The sequence below is a fragment of the Struthio camelus genome, chromosome Z (genome assembly GCF_040807025.1).
Source record: "Struthio camelus isolate bStrCam1 chromosome Z, bStrCam1.hap1, whole genome shotgun sequence".
NCBI classification, from domain to species: Eukaryota; Metazoa; Chordata; class Aves; order Struthioniformes; family Struthionidae; genus Struthio; species Struthio camelus.
Window position 1 is genome coordinate 19,663,020 of NC_090982.1, and position 15,618 is coordinate 19,678,637.

At 36.2% G+C, this 15,618-nt stretch overlaps 1 protein-coding gene across 39 annotated transcripts in view; it reads right to left on the reverse strand.

Moving 5' to 3' along the window:
- Positions 1 to 15,618, reverse strand: part of PTPRD (protein tyrosine phosphatase receptor type D) — a 1,218,182-nt gene that overhangs the window by 68,150 nt on the left and 1,134,414 nt on the right. For 29 of the 39 annotated variants that reach the window (XM_068927738.1, XM_068927756.1, XM_068927755.1 and 26 more), the window contains 2 exons: positions 12,177 to 12,296; positions 9,973 to 10,070 (listed from right to left, as the gene is read on the reverse strand). In XM_068927738.1, the coding sequence (XP_068783839.1) occupies positions 9,973 to 10,070; positions 12,177 to 12,296 (218 nt within the window). The remainder of the gene's footprint in view (positions 1 to 9,972; positions 10,071 to 12,176; positions 12,297 to 15,618) is intronic. The other 10 variants (XM_068927763.1, XM_068927762.1, XM_068927761.1 and 7 more) reach the window with 1 other exon arrangement.

A 15,618-nucleotide genomic window follows, 5' to 3' on the forward strand; every position in this document is an offset into this window, starting at 1 on the left:
CGCAATATGCCTCTGTCAGCTGACCAGCAATTTAGCTACTCAATATGACTTTCAGAGCAATCAAATTTACATAATCAATCTTCCTAGCAACTATCTCCCTTCTTCTCCTTTTTGAGTTAATAGAGGTGAATACAATAACTTGTGCAGGATGTCTGCGTGCCAAGATTATCAATATTTTAAGAAGTAATTGATATGAGTTTAACTTGGATTTCTAGTAACAATGCAAAACATAATCAGTGTAAATTCAAAATAAACAGAAAAAACTTTTGACATTTTAGTGCATTATACTCTAAATACATTTTAAAGTAAAATCAGTTATTTGACTCTTAACTATTTGACTAGAATAAGGCATGTCTGCATTAGCTGTGATTACCTAGTCAGAATTTTTGAGGGGTATACATTCAAATATGCTACCTATGGAGCAGTCCCACTGCCCAGAATGGTGCTCTGTATTGCTTCTGGCTACCTGACTGAAGGAGACACTCTGCCACATCTTTTATGTTGTTACCTACAGCGCCCAAATATTCTGGAAATGACTTCACAATATATAAAGATGTCACATACACTTTTTCTTCACACTCAACAAGAAAACTAGAAACTAATGGAATAAACTGGCTGATTAGCATATTACTAGTTTTGCGCCTGATATACAGGCATCCTGCTCCACCCTATCAAAAAAAAAAGGATATGCACAAATACAAAAATGCCCCATAAACTCTTTATCTTTCCTCTATTCAAAATTACAACTCCTTGAAAATAAGAAGTTTAAGGTATGATTTTATCTCTACCTTTGCACATAGAAAATGATAATCTAAGTAGATTCTTGTCCATTATGAGAAAAGACTTCAGCTTCTTATTATACCTATCTGTTAATGAGAATTTATAAATTATTAACAATACTTAAAGCTTAAAGCTTAATTTTAGCTGTTCAATTTCTTTCTTCTCCTTCTCACTCCTTAATGTTAAGTCATTTAAAGCTGCTTTTCAATAGGAAGAAAAAAAATCAAATAGCAGCTTTCTTTGTCAGCCATTTGCTAGAGATAGTTGAAGATATGTTCTTCATAGCAGCACACTATATTCCCTGTGCACTTCTTCATGATGTATGGCAAGATGGTATAATTCAGTGGTTAATTTTTAGCCCTGTATCTGGATACAGTTAACACAAGTCACATCAAAACCTGGCAAATGGACCTGAACTCTAATCTTTACTCTTTTTCTCACCAATGCCCACCTCTTTGTGGCCTTACCGTCCTCCCACAAAGCACTGTTTTGGCAAAAGGAAGTTAATTTATATTCCCTTGAACTTAATAGCCTCACTGGAACAAAGGGTAGAGTGCTATTGGCAGACACATTTCAGAAGTGTGAAAGACCAATAACTCATGAAAAACAAGTCTGTACTAACAGTTTTAATGAGTGATTAAATGGTTTAATGGATGGCACTTTAATAGGATTTCTAATATATTCATTCTGAAAGCTTGTCTTCAATAAAGCTGTCATTAACAAAGAACTGGATTTCTTCATAGCATAACTGTGTAGTAGTGGAGCTTTGTGTGAAAGAAATAAAGATATCTGTAATACTGTTATTACCCTCCCATGCTATGACTAATCTTTCAGTTATTGTGTTTTAAACAGTTGGCTGCTACAAAAATGCCTGATCTGTTACTGGGAAGAGACTTGCACGATGTTTACTGATATGATGCACCATCCACAGAATACTTTTTTGACTAGGTATCAGGATAACTAGAATGTGTGTCCGGGGATAATTGTGGACAAGCAAAAAAACCCCATAAACACTACACCTGCACTTTGTAGGGTATTCCTTTAGGCTACTTGAATAGAGGCAAATATTGCCTGTAGTTCCCCAGCAGTATATCCTGGTGTAGCACTGGGGAAGGAATAAGAAGTAAGGAGTGAAAAACTTGCTGGTGTAAGCTGGCATATGCTGGGACACCATGGGGAGCAACGCTCTACCAAGGCTCACCGTGCCAGCAAATTAAGAGCCAGGAGGTTTGAATTTTTGTGGGTCATGGGGGTGGCTAGCTGTTGTGTAGGTTTCACAAACACAGAAGGGAAAGTGAACATGAACCATAAATTTCCCAGCACTATAGGTGTTGCATTTGAGAGCCAAATCAAATCATCAAAACACACTGGGACGCAGACGAACTTAAGGTCAGAAGAATGAAAAACTCAAGTTTAAGAGGATGTCAATGCAAATAGACTGCACAACTAGAGAAAGTAGTCAACTGCCCATAAAAATGAACAATTTGACCCTCTTTTACCAATGTCAGTGATTGTGATGAGAATTTCATATCATAGCTGATGAATCTATAATAACATGCTATTGTATTATGCAGGAAACTTGCTAATAGAATGAGATTTACATACTGCATTAGCAAAACATGAATGCTAAATGCGTGCACATTAATACATCATCACAGCAACTTGCCAGTGGAATTACATTTTCCTACTAAGGCAGAGTTTTTCATATCACACTGTAAAGGCTGCCACTCTCAAGAGATATGGCAGACAAGCCCGCATTTCTTTGCATGAGTAAATCTTCCCTGGAATTCAAGCGTGAATTTGGATTAAAAAAGCCTGGGTAGTAAGAACAAAGTTGAATATGCATGGACGGATGGTTTTCTGTTGACTCTTAAAGGACAGTGAAACAACTGTTCAAGGGCAGCTAGACACACAACTAAAGCTTTTGCCAAACTCCTCTCAAGAACAAAGATATTTCCTCTACAATATCATGTTAATATTCCTATGACCAAATGCGATCATTTAAAACCTGACCTCCGTGGAGTTAAATAAAGTATATAGGCATATTACAGAGGTATAATTAATGAAGAAAACAATCATTATTTGAAAACACATTCCTTTTTGAAGGAGTGTCTCTTATTATATATAAAGCTTTAGAAACCAGAACTCATTTAGAATCAATCATATGGTTTGGTATTTCTTTGCCACTAGTCTGAAAAATTATCTGCTTATTCCCTGTATGCAATTATAATCCTTTGTCCGTGATATCATAACCAGTTGCAGTGGAAATAATTTTATGTTAAGAACAGAGGATTACATTCTACTTCAGGTGAGAAGTAAGTATCAGGAGCAAATAAATACTTGAGGAATGAAAATCCTAGCTATGTGCAAATATTTTTATGATTAAAAATTCTCTTGATTTTGTTTTATATGGTGCAGAAAACAGTACAGCTCTTCAACATTAAAATTTTAAATAGTTTTACATGGAATCCTGGTGCTTCTTTCAATTTTCAGTGTATTTTTAGAGCACTGTCAACATTTATGTTCTCAGAAAGGAGTAAAGGACGCTTTCTCCGTGCAACATGAGTGGAAGATGTGCTACCAAAATTTTTAGAAAAATTCATAATTACAACTGCAATATCACTAAAGCATATACTGTAAAAGCATTCTTCATTGATCCCTCCATTTCCCTCCATACATACACTAAAAATATTGCAAATGGATCTTAAAAAAAGAGAGGAAAAAAAAATGAAAAAAATTCTCAGATTTTCCTATAATCACCTACATAATCCATCCTTGAATGAATTGTCATGCTATAAGAAGAGGACTATTTCTCTCTTTCTTCCTACATGTGGCACTATTTTCAGTTGGGCAAAATAAAAGTGACATTTATCACAGTTATTTGACTATTTAAACAGTTTCAGTGGAATTCCTCAACAAAATAGCATTAGGTATCAGTCCAAAAACTAGCATATGTTATCCATATGATAGCACCAGCTTTCTTGCATGCAAATATTCCTTTAATCGTACATACATAAACAAACGCTGTTAGCCTACGGAGGCACTCACAGCACAAAGGAAGGAGGTAAACTGTTATTAATCTTGACTATTACCACTTCAGAGTCCTGCATTATGTCTTTAAAATTCTGAATCCTAACTATCCTTCTGGCTCAGATGCTACTCTAGGTGGAACTAAGCACCAAACAACCTATGTGAATGCGATAGCATATGTGCTATTAATAAAAAGACAAACAACTGTTCATCGTTCAGTGACTACACTAATTGTTTCTCAATAAATGGAGCACATCCCACAAAAGTAAGGCTACAGAATACCAATATATGCTGTTTGTAAGATTAGAGAAGAGGAAACTGTGGCAAAGATACAGAAGAAAAAGCAATTTTTTGCTAAGAAGAAACCGAATTTTGCATACAAGCCTTTATTAACTGTAATCAGATGGCAGTTAAGTGCAGCAGTTTCTTTGGTATGGATTCTTTCTGCAGGTTATCTGCTGTTCATGGATTTTTAAAGTGTTTTCTATTCATAATCAGTTTTATATATGCTTCTGCAATATAAAATTCATTGCAGTCTAGTGTCCAGTGTTTATCTTGTTGCCACATAAGATGCAAGAAGATGAATGTACTAAATTTAATAAGTTATTTTTTCATCTCAAATCTAACCCACTGATACTGATAAGCTACAGTAAACCCTACAATAGTATGGCAGTCTGGCAGAGAGCCAAAATGCATCTTCATCTTTCCCAGGACTCAATGTTAAAACAAAAAGCTGGCTGTAATTTACAGCAAGAAGCCTGATGAGAAAAAAGACATTAAAATAACGTACAGCTTCTTATTACATTAGTTAACTGGCGTGTACATAGACACACACATACTCTAAATCATGCCATAACACACAGAGGTCAATACTGTAATTTTTATGTATTACAGTGACAGATTCCCACATACAAAAGGTATGAATATGAATCTACTTCCTTAGGAGTATAAAGCAAAGACAATAGATCCCAGATAATAAACTGTCTTACGCAGGACCAAGAAAACTGCCTTGGAGGAATAGATTTTCTGTTCTATGTGGTAGTAGGAAATGACTTTAGTAATACATTTAGCATATTGCATAAAGTAGGCAGCATATTAATCTTCTGATTCAGTCTATCTCCCTGACCATTTTTTATTGTTAAATTGTAAAGCTTGAGTTAAGAAGGAGATATGATGTAAAGGTCAGTTTCTTATGAATATGGTATTCTGCTTAGCAGCTGTCAAGTCCATATGGAGCCTTGCATTGCATAACATTCCGACTGAAGCTGCCAAAGCCAGCAAAAGCTTTATAATAATCAGCTGGGGTCAAGAATCTTGTCTTTAAATTAGGGAATACAAAAGAAATATGTGACATAAATGATATGTCACTGTAACAAGGAAAACTAACATTTTACTAAGGCTAGGGGATTAAATGCTAACACTAATTAATGAAGGATTATAGAAAGTTTATTTTGAAGTAGAAAGGAATATTATAGAGAAGACGACATAGCGCATACTCCTTCCCTTTACAGGAAATAATAATAAAACTCCAGTACTAGAACTATGAAAACTTTCCATCTGATAGGTAAATGAGAAGATTATTTAACCTTTGCAGTAGTTACAATCTTCATAGCTTGGCCTCTGTTCTCCCATGGAAATCAGATATTTAGGGTAAAGATATTTGAGAAGTGTATTGATTGAAGTCTTCGGTGCTCTCCTCCTAGTCCCCTCTGAGAGATCGGATAGGAGGAGCCTTGAAGAAGATACTACAAAACAGCTTCTGAGGACTTCCAGAAACAGGACTCCTCAAATCAGTGACATCAAAGCTTACAAAACTTCACGTAGCTGGAAGCTGATCTCTCTACACTAAAGAATACCATCCTTTTACTTTGTCAAAGCAATGAAGGAGTTCGACTTTATTTTTCTGAGAATATGCAGTTTATACTACACATATTGCTATATACTTTTAGCAATATCTACTTCCCTAACTTTCCCCCTTTTCCTGGGCATTTCTTTCAGCACCACAGGGCAGAAGGAAGACATTTGAACCTATTATTTCTGTTATTTCAGATTCTCTCATCTAGGTCTCATGCAGCATAAGAAGAAACTCTACATATTCTCAGCTTAAATAAAAGCTCTTAGGCACCTTTGTGCCACATGAATGGAGAAGAGTAGGATGTTGGTTGAGTTTGGGGTTGTCTGAAGAAGGTAAACCTGTCTCCTCTCATGGTTTAGGTCTCCATAGCAATTCACCTTTCCCTTCCCAAGGAGAGCGTAAGGAAGCTAGGTAGTTTCATTAGAAAACGAGGCCAGAGGGTAAATCAGCAGAGGAGACAGAACATAGACAAGTGCCTTCTGGGAGAGAACTTTCTCCTCTCTTTTGGGAGTAGTGAAGAAGAAGAGCGGAGATATAGGGAGGTTTCTGTCTGCCTGAAGGAAAAACAGGTCAGGAGGTAGTATTCCTCCTAAAGGAGAGAAGATGTGGAGAAAAACGTACCTGGATGCAGTGCCTCCCATCCTGAAATTCTGAGCAAAAGGAAGAGGATAGAATAGGAACAAATATTCAGATATCTCTGAATATATGAAATGCCTCTGACAGTTTAGAAAGGGCGCATGTAATATGAAAAGACTTGTTCAGGTTGTGGACCAAGTAATTCTTGTAAAGGGCAATGAGAGTAGGGTGTGATAAAAAAACCTTCAAATATCCTCTCCAACTGGAGTTAAGCTCCTGAAAGAAGTTTTACAAACTGGAGGGGAAGTAAGCGTTCATTGGGAAGCTATATACAATTCTATTTTATTTAACTGCATCACAAAGCTGCCATAACAGTTTTACATTAACTGTGTATTTTACAAGGCTTAGAATAAATTCATCTATGTAATTTAAGGTGTTGCACAAACATAAAATAAAATAATGGAGTGCTGAGAAGTAGAAGGAATTATGAAAAAAAATTTCCACTGACCAACAATACTTGTTTCCTCAAATGTGAATTAACTGGAGGGCTTTAATACTCTCAGTAAGAGTCAATGGTTTCCTGCTAAGCATGCCCTACTTTGGCCTTTATCTTTTGAAGATGAAAAATAGCTCTTTTACTCCTATGTCACCAGTTCAAATATAATCTGCTGTGACAATAACTGAATTATTACCATCTGTACCCAATTCTGTCTGGGAACTGGACGTTTGCTTTAAGGGACACCAGTGAGGATTGCAACTGAAAGAGGAGGTCCCAATCCCCAACCGCAAATGTTCCCACCAGCTCCCTTGTGCTGGCACTACAGCTCATGCAGCCATGTGGTGAGCTAGTTCAGGGAACTGATCCAACTGAAAACAGCAAAGAAAAATAAAACAATTAGTTTTCAGCTGAATCTATTTCCTGAGATAATCCTTGAACAGCTGCACATGCGCTAGTGCCAGCATTGGCACAAAAAAGACAACAGGATCGCGCAGCCAAGGCAGGGGGGTGACTTACAGTGATCAAACGGCTGCCTAAGTCCACTGCCTACACTTTACCATTGAATTAAAAAGCAGCACTTAGCACACTGTTTCAATAAGGACAAACCTGGGACTAGTTGGAAACAAAGTGGGATATCTAGAGGTGGGATTTCAAAGAACAATGTCAAACCCCCTTGAACAAAGTAATGTGAAGTGTAATCTCGACCTACAGTTGCCCGTTTTAAACTTGACTGTGTGACCTCTCTGCTGCAGGCAGTGTTTTTTTTGTCTGCTTTTATTTAAACTATGATGTGAAAGCTGGGCTATTTACAATGACTGGTAAAAAGATCTGAAGGGACAGATGCTAAGTACGAGTTTAACATATTCCCACAACACCAGCTACAAATGCTTAAGATTACATTCTCTAGATTGTTTTAAAGACTTAAACTGCAAAGAGATACTAAACACCAATGCTTTTAAGTTACATTACAGCATAAGAGGAACCATGTCATCTCTGCAACATGCTCAAGATGTACTGAGCATGAATTGTTTATTTTTATGGAAATTATACTACATTATATGACTTGTCATGACATTTTTAACTTAGTAAATGGAATTTCCTACGCAGCTATTCAGAGGAATTTCCCTGTAATACAATAGGAAATTATTGTCAAATTTGTATCAAATGTTGGCTTTTTTGTGGAGAACATGGTATGTTACACAAATTTCCCTGCACTATGCTGAGCTGAAATGATGTGTCTTCATTCTAAAGAACTGTCTTCAAGTTCAAGTATTAATCTCCCATCTATATGCTGCTGGCAGCACACAGGATCGTGTCACTGTTTCCACTACGGTATCCGACAAACACCGAGAGTCAGATAAGGAGGTGCAGTTGATTTGTACGCAGAACACCATCAAAAGGCTCTGTGACTACTCAGCCTCTGGGCAGGATTGTTTTTTTCTCTTCTTCCTTAAAACAGGTTTTAGTACTTGTCATTCAGAGGTAAATTCATAACCTTATCCACAGATTCCAGAGAAATGCCATAAACATTTGTGCACTGAACTACACAAATATAGCATGCGTTTCACTGATTTCAAGGCAGACAATGTCAAACTTTGTACTAATGTGGCCTGCATAATGAAGATGACTGTCAGACACCCCCCCTCAGAACTGACTCTGCAAGACACCGCTGCCAGGTTTCAGCAGGTGTCTGTGACTAAGGAGGACAGCAACTGCCAAGTTCAGAATCCTGAATGACATGAAATATCTGTCTAATTCTTTATATGTTATAATGTTCATCCTTAAAAACACAACATTTTCACACAGAAATTTGAAAAGATGCTCCTGCAATTTTGTGATTGTGACAATAAACAGCGATCCAGAATGCCCTTCAAAAAATTTTATTTCTGTGAGCTGTAGAGACTACATTTTCCTTTTGACATCTAATGAGATTATTTTTCAGGGCCATCTTAAGGTCCTTCTCAATAGTGCACAATTAAATAATAAGTAATCGTAGTTCTTTACTGTAATAGCAAGCATTCTGCAAGATACTGTTTACACATTTACTTTCAATTCTCTCTAAATATACTGGGCAATTATATGATCTCCGTACCCTGCAGTGACATGTTAATGAAAGTCTTCTTCAGTGCTTTTTACTGTACTACCAATGTTTATATGAACCTTTGAATGCAATGAATGTGCAGGCCCTGAAAGAATAAGAGTAACATTGGTTTTCAGATATCTGAGTTGGATAAGCGTGATTACTATTTCTTACAGCACCAGCTAAGTCCTAGGTGTAAGAGGGATGTTTTCCGTCTCTCCACTTTGCTCCAACGTGATGACAAATTCTTGGGAGTTTTAAGCAAAGGGTTAGTGATACAATAGACTCCCATGTCAGTGATCTTTCCAGGATTTGTTCACCCATGGATCACTAATATGACATTCCACAACTGCTCTGAAGGAACGTTCTTTGTAGGATGGTTCAGTGTGCACTTTATCCATAGATTTTTGACAAGACTGACATACTGACTTTGAAGAAACACTTATAGTTTATTGTGTTAAATGGACGGCTATCCAAGTCCCTTCAGCCACAAAATTATTGACAGGAGAGGCAGTAACTCTCCTGCACTGCAGCTCCTGCAGTGTCAATGCATGCCTGGGGAGCTGTATTCCATAGATTATTGACAAGGTGGCTCTTAAATGACTCCTCTGTTCCATTTAAATTCCTTCACACTCTTATAGACCATTATTCACAGATTATCAATGTCATATTATTGACAGGAGGGAAAAAATAATGTATTGAAACTGTTATGTTAGGAATGATATCAAGCAATTGCAAACTCTTTATTCCACACAGAACTGACACAGTGGACTGTAACTCCTCCTTTGGAGCTCATACTGTACGTGTTTTGTCAACACATAACATTACACAGGAGAATTTTAAACTAATCTAAGGAGCTTTAACTGCAGAGTAAATGGATGCTTGTATATATAAAAAAGACTAAGCACTATATCATTGACACACTACCTCCAAGCACACGCGTGTGGAATCTGCCTGACAAATATCCTTACTAAAATGCAAAGTAGCCACCTCACCAAGGTAGTCCTTTTAGATAGAGAACTTTTTTTGTCATAGTTTTAACATTATATAAAACCAACACCACCAGGTTTGATACTTATTAAAGATGTTGCTAGAGAAACAGAAAGAAGGCGTCGTTAATTATTTTAAGAATGAGAAACAGAGGAAAATTACCTCATACTCCTGTGAGAACTTCAAATTGTCATTTGCTTTCAATCTTTCGATATGATCTGCCAGTTCCAAGATAGGTATTGGGGGATGACTTGCCATACCTGTCGAACAAGAAAGAAGAACAGCATTTAAAATAAACTACAGTGATGCCACGACTCTAGAATTTAGAAAATGCGGAAGTTAGAATGGCTAGAAATGTGTAAGTAGTAAAGATGTTACATGTGAGAGAAGCAGGCAAATAGTTTGGTTACTCAAAGCAGGACATGCTCTGGATAGATGAGCTCTGAAGCCAAATTAAAAAAAGTCACCAAGCATATTCCCAAAGCTAACATTCCTAGTGTAAAGGAGAGAGTTACTGTGGTATGAGTCAATGAGGTTAGCTAGGCATGGAACAATGAGACAGTTAGACCTGAGGTCGACCTCTGCTTTGAGTAATGACTCTTAATGTCATTTCAAACTCCTTCTCCTGCACTGTATGAAATGGAAACTGCGCTGAATTAGATGAGGAAAGGTGAGCTGAGAAACAGACACTGAAAGAGCCCTAAAGGGGAAAGAATAGTATTTTGACAGAAAACAAAGTGACTTATGCATAATCAAGAAAAACGAACTTGGAGAATGAAGGTTACCAAGGTAACCGCAGACACCTGAACCTGCAAAGGAAATGGTAAAAAACAAAGAAACCTCCAAACCAACAGAAAACTAACTTACAAAATAAATTTAAAAAATGAAATGGAAAGATTGAGGATTAATAATAATGTATCAAAGTCTAGAAGACTGACTACGTACTCTGACTAAATTAGAAGTATTTTACTAATTTTATGAAATTTTGAGGTGACTGACACTCACATGCAACTACGGATGACTACAGTTACATGCACCATCGCTTATAGACAACAGTCACTGAAGACAAGATCGGACATCAGACAATTAGAGCTTCAAAAATGTTTTCACTAGTAGCAGATTGTAGAGGCAGGGGTTGTACAGTTTGGCTGGACACATATATCTGGCTGCCCTAGTACATTAAAGTAAGCTTATTCTAAAACCCCATTTATCAACCCCCAGGAGTACCTACAATCTACTTCAGGTGTAAACATCTTTGTCTACTGATGAAGATATTGAGTGAAAAAGAGGAAGAATAAAAACTGGGAATCAGAGATAGAGATGAGTGAGAAAGGAAATACCAGGGGAGCAAGGAAAAAGGACGACAGAAAAAGATGTGGGGCCAACTAGCACAATCTGCCAGCTGAAGATCTGTCAGACCAAATTTTGTTAACGTTTGTTTCTCAGTCTTTTAATAGTCTTGAAGACCCTTCTCCAAGATGCTTACATTCATCTCTTCATGCTTAATGTGTCACACTTACGATGAAAATGTGTTTTTAATTTCTTGTGGGAAGAAATCACAGCTGGCTAGAAAAATTAAGCTAGTGAACCCCAGGATCTCTTGAACTACAAAAGGAAAACAGTGATGACTTAAGGGGGCTCAAGCTGGAAGCCATGTTGCACAATGCAGTTTGCTTTGTCACCGTGAATTTCAAGAGCATGCCTAAGACAGTTGACTTGTATTTCCTATATAATGTAGTCAAAAATGACCATGTGGTTACAACATAGTCGCACTATAGCATGTTTTTTCCTTTTATTTCTTGTTTTCTTTTTCTTTTTCTTCTTCTTCTTCTTCTATTTTTTTTTTTTTTTGGATATTTCAGTCATCATTTAATATAGAAGAGTACAAAAATAATGTCCAGAAGTATTGGCCCCTAATTCACTTGGCCCTATAAGTATATATTTATGTATTACCTTCATAGCACATCTGTGATGGTGATGGAGACATTATTTAAAGTAGACATAAAGGCAAGGTGCCAGCCAACTAAACAAAGCAGAATATCCAGATAAAATGGGGATATTTCTTAGAAATTTTAAATAACAATAACAAATTAGACTATAAATTCTAATTTATTTGACTCAGTTCTAGGTGTCTCCCATATTCTTAGGAATTCCATTTAGCAGAACTTGGTTATTCTCAGAATAAGAGTGTGGGTGACAGTCATCTAATAATTAAGCTGATTGATCCAGATCAAGCACCCCCATGGAAAGTATGTGAGTGAAAAGGCACAAGAAAACTCTAGATTTATCCAGAAATGGAGGTGGACTGATGTACATCTAAAACAGTGCTTGAACAGAGAAAAAAATAGAGACAAAGATGTTTAGACCTTTTCGAGCGAATCGTGGGAGAGAGTTATTATCATATAAGGACTGAGTGGTAGTTTGGCTAGAGAGGGAGGACACAGAGCCAATCAGGGAGGCGTAGGGGACTGAATTACTGCTCAAAGCTGTAAAAAGTAAAAGCCAATCGGAAATGGGAAACAAATTAGTAACAGCAGTAGACCATCATCATCATCAATCTCGTACATACAGGCACTTCAGACATGCACAAAACAAGAGTCTGGAAATTCAAATAAGAAGATGTATAAAGGTCCAGTTATCCTAGCGTAAACATAAAGGACATAAAACTGAAGAAAATGAGACTTGCTCATTACATGAGGACTCTGACTAATTCACCAGCATCATGAACCCAAATCTTAATAACTAGTTTACTGTGAAGGACATTTATTTGTTGAAACAGAGAATGAACATCCAGTCTTTTTTAACTAGTTTTGTGCACTTCTATATGCCACACTATATTCTTAAGGGGAGACTTTATATTAAACATTTTGGGCAAAATAGAACTTGACATAAAACTTTATTTTCTAAGAAAAAGAAGAATCACTAGCAACTACTGAAATTGGTAGGTTTTGACTGCATATAAACCCTTTTCTATATAACTCATCTTAGTCGCTTACAATTGAACACTTCTTTACTGTCTTCAAATAATATTTTCCAGTTAACATATAAAGTGAATTGGTTTATTTTTATATGTTAAATTGATAAAACATGCTCTACTGAGATGATAAACTAGTTACTTTTGGAAAAGATTTGCTGGAGGACTTTCGCTATGCAATCAGTCTATGGATTCTAATGTAGGAAAGTATAAACTTATAAATTCATATCCACTGATGATGAGCATCATAACAGAATATGCTATGAATGGACATTTTAAGAGCTCATCCTTCCTCATATAAAAGCATGTAAAAGCTTACTGTGAGTTGCATGTGAACACCAGGTGTAGAACTTGACCCAAAAAATCCACCCAAAATACAGCTAACTAAATGTATTTTTGTGCCTACATATAACAAAATATACTTTTTAAAGATAAATTCACATCAACCAACATATGCTATGAAAAAACAAAAAAATTAGACAAAATACAGCTAAGCTACAACAGACTCTGTGACATGCTAGTAAGTCAAAAGAAACACCATGCTAGATACATGCTTCAATTTTTTTCTTGAAATAACAAAGAGATAAAAATATATATTAAATGTTTTTTAAAAAAATCAAATGGAGGAAAAAAAATCATGCAAAGCACAGCCAAAAATCTATCCACAGCCAGCCTTTATTTCTAGATTTGGCAGAAGATTGCCAAACATGATTGATCTTATGCAGCCTAGTAGTAACCCTTCTACATTAATTAAACAAGAATGTATGGTTTAATCACAGTGTAGAAATATCTGCTGGTTATTCTGCAGTAAATACACAATTAAGGGACATGGGAAATCGTATGTGCCACAATTCCAACGCACAACTGAGAGAATAAGGTCAGAATTTGTCTGCCTAATTGATTCAGCCATTAAACTTGAAAAGTGTATTCCCTTACTGACTAAAATAAGTGTTCTTGCTGTTAGTGTGTTAAATTAGGATTTTGTTTGTTTTTTTCTCAGGCTTTCATGCTAAGGGCTTTTCAAAGTGTATATGAAGCACACATTTATTTTTAAACTTGGACCTTTAGGTTGACTTGCCTACCATGAATAAAAAAGAAATGAGTTAGAAATTAAATGGAATGCATAGCTACTACAATACAGTCTAAAATCCAGATGAACTGAAAATCTGACATTATTTTCACAGAAGATTCATTATTCATATGAGCCATATTGAGGTCCACATCACATTAACATTCTGTGATTTTAAAGGCTCATTCATTACAATGTATATTTATATATACTTATTTATTTAATAACACAGAAAAAAATCAATCTACATTGATTTACTTCCTACTATAGAAAAAGTAAGGAAGCAGTAACAGTGGTGCTTTCTTTTATCAGAACAGTGAAAGGAATACATACGTAAAATTTGGACATGGCAGATGGAAAAGATAAAAGATAAAAGATGACGCTGATGTCAGTAGGAATTTGGTGTCCATGAATATTTAGCAAGCATACCTTTAGTATATATGACAAAGGAATCACTTGCACTTTAAAATTTCTTTTCACTACAGTTACTGCTAACCCGGAGAGTGATCTTACATCTCGCATATAAAGGTAAACTTAACAAGATTAGCTGCAGGGAAGTATGATGCAATAACGTGTCCAAAATAGTTACACACGTGCATACGGTATTGCAAAACAAAGTCACTCTTATTCCAGAAGAAAGTCACTCTTATTCAGGATGAACTGATATTCTCCAAAAGTGGATTAATTATTCTGGAATAAAAGTGAGCTTTATTCTATACGAAAGACTTAGATCTACAAAGAAGACACATGGGCTCTCTAGCCTCATGTCAAAACCCACACCGCAGAGCGAGGCATAAAAACTCTCTATGCTGCAAAATGGGGAACCCTAGCTTTGAGACCCTGCTCCAAAACTGTCCAATACAATGCTGCAAAGTCATTGGCTAAAATCCTAAAAAAAAAATTAAAAAGCCTAAAAATAATTTAAAAATTACTCTTGCAAGCAGTAGAACTTTCAACTCCATCCTCTAGCTACGCCAAGTTTTAGTGCCAGTTAGATGGCAACCAAGTGTCAGATCTGAGAAACATGTGCATTCGCTCTCAGAAGCCTAAATGCCACTAAAGGTGCTTAAATCCTTTCTGTGGATCAGTTTCACATGAAAACCTATGTGTAGGGTAATTCATCCTGGGAAAGCTGTTCCAGTTGATTTCTACCACGTAGACAAATCCTAGTTCTTCCTTCAGTATTGGTACGATTCTCATAAGCAGAAATTGCATACATAAATTAAGGAAAATACTTCCCTGCCAACTTGTAAGGTACATAAATAAATTCAAACACCAGCTTTTCTACTTTTGTTATTTGCAGCTTTTTCCTCTGGACTTCATTTTACTCTATTTCCGCTGCCTTATCTTGGAAACAGGTTAGTGTAACTTCCTTTCAAACTCATTGAGTAAGTGTTTCATGAACGTTTACTTATTGAACAAAAAACGAGAATGTTTAATTCAGAGTTTTAATAATTTTATTTATTTTTCTTGTATTTCAAAGCATCTTATTTAACTGGTAAGAGATAATGAGATAATTGTTTAATTGGCATCCAATTACACAAATTACTTGTAAGTGTGACACATTTTGTATTTAAATGTGGGGGGAAAAAAAAGTCACTTTTCAGGAATGACTCAGTCTAGTTCTTTGGCTGATTGGCAGGTTAAAGTCTTTCTCTGAGCCTTGGGTCTCTTATAACCCAAGTGGTTATCAAACCACTTAATATCAGTCATTTTCCTCTAAACAAACCAGTGCTTCCTCATTTGATGAAACCTTCTATGAGGG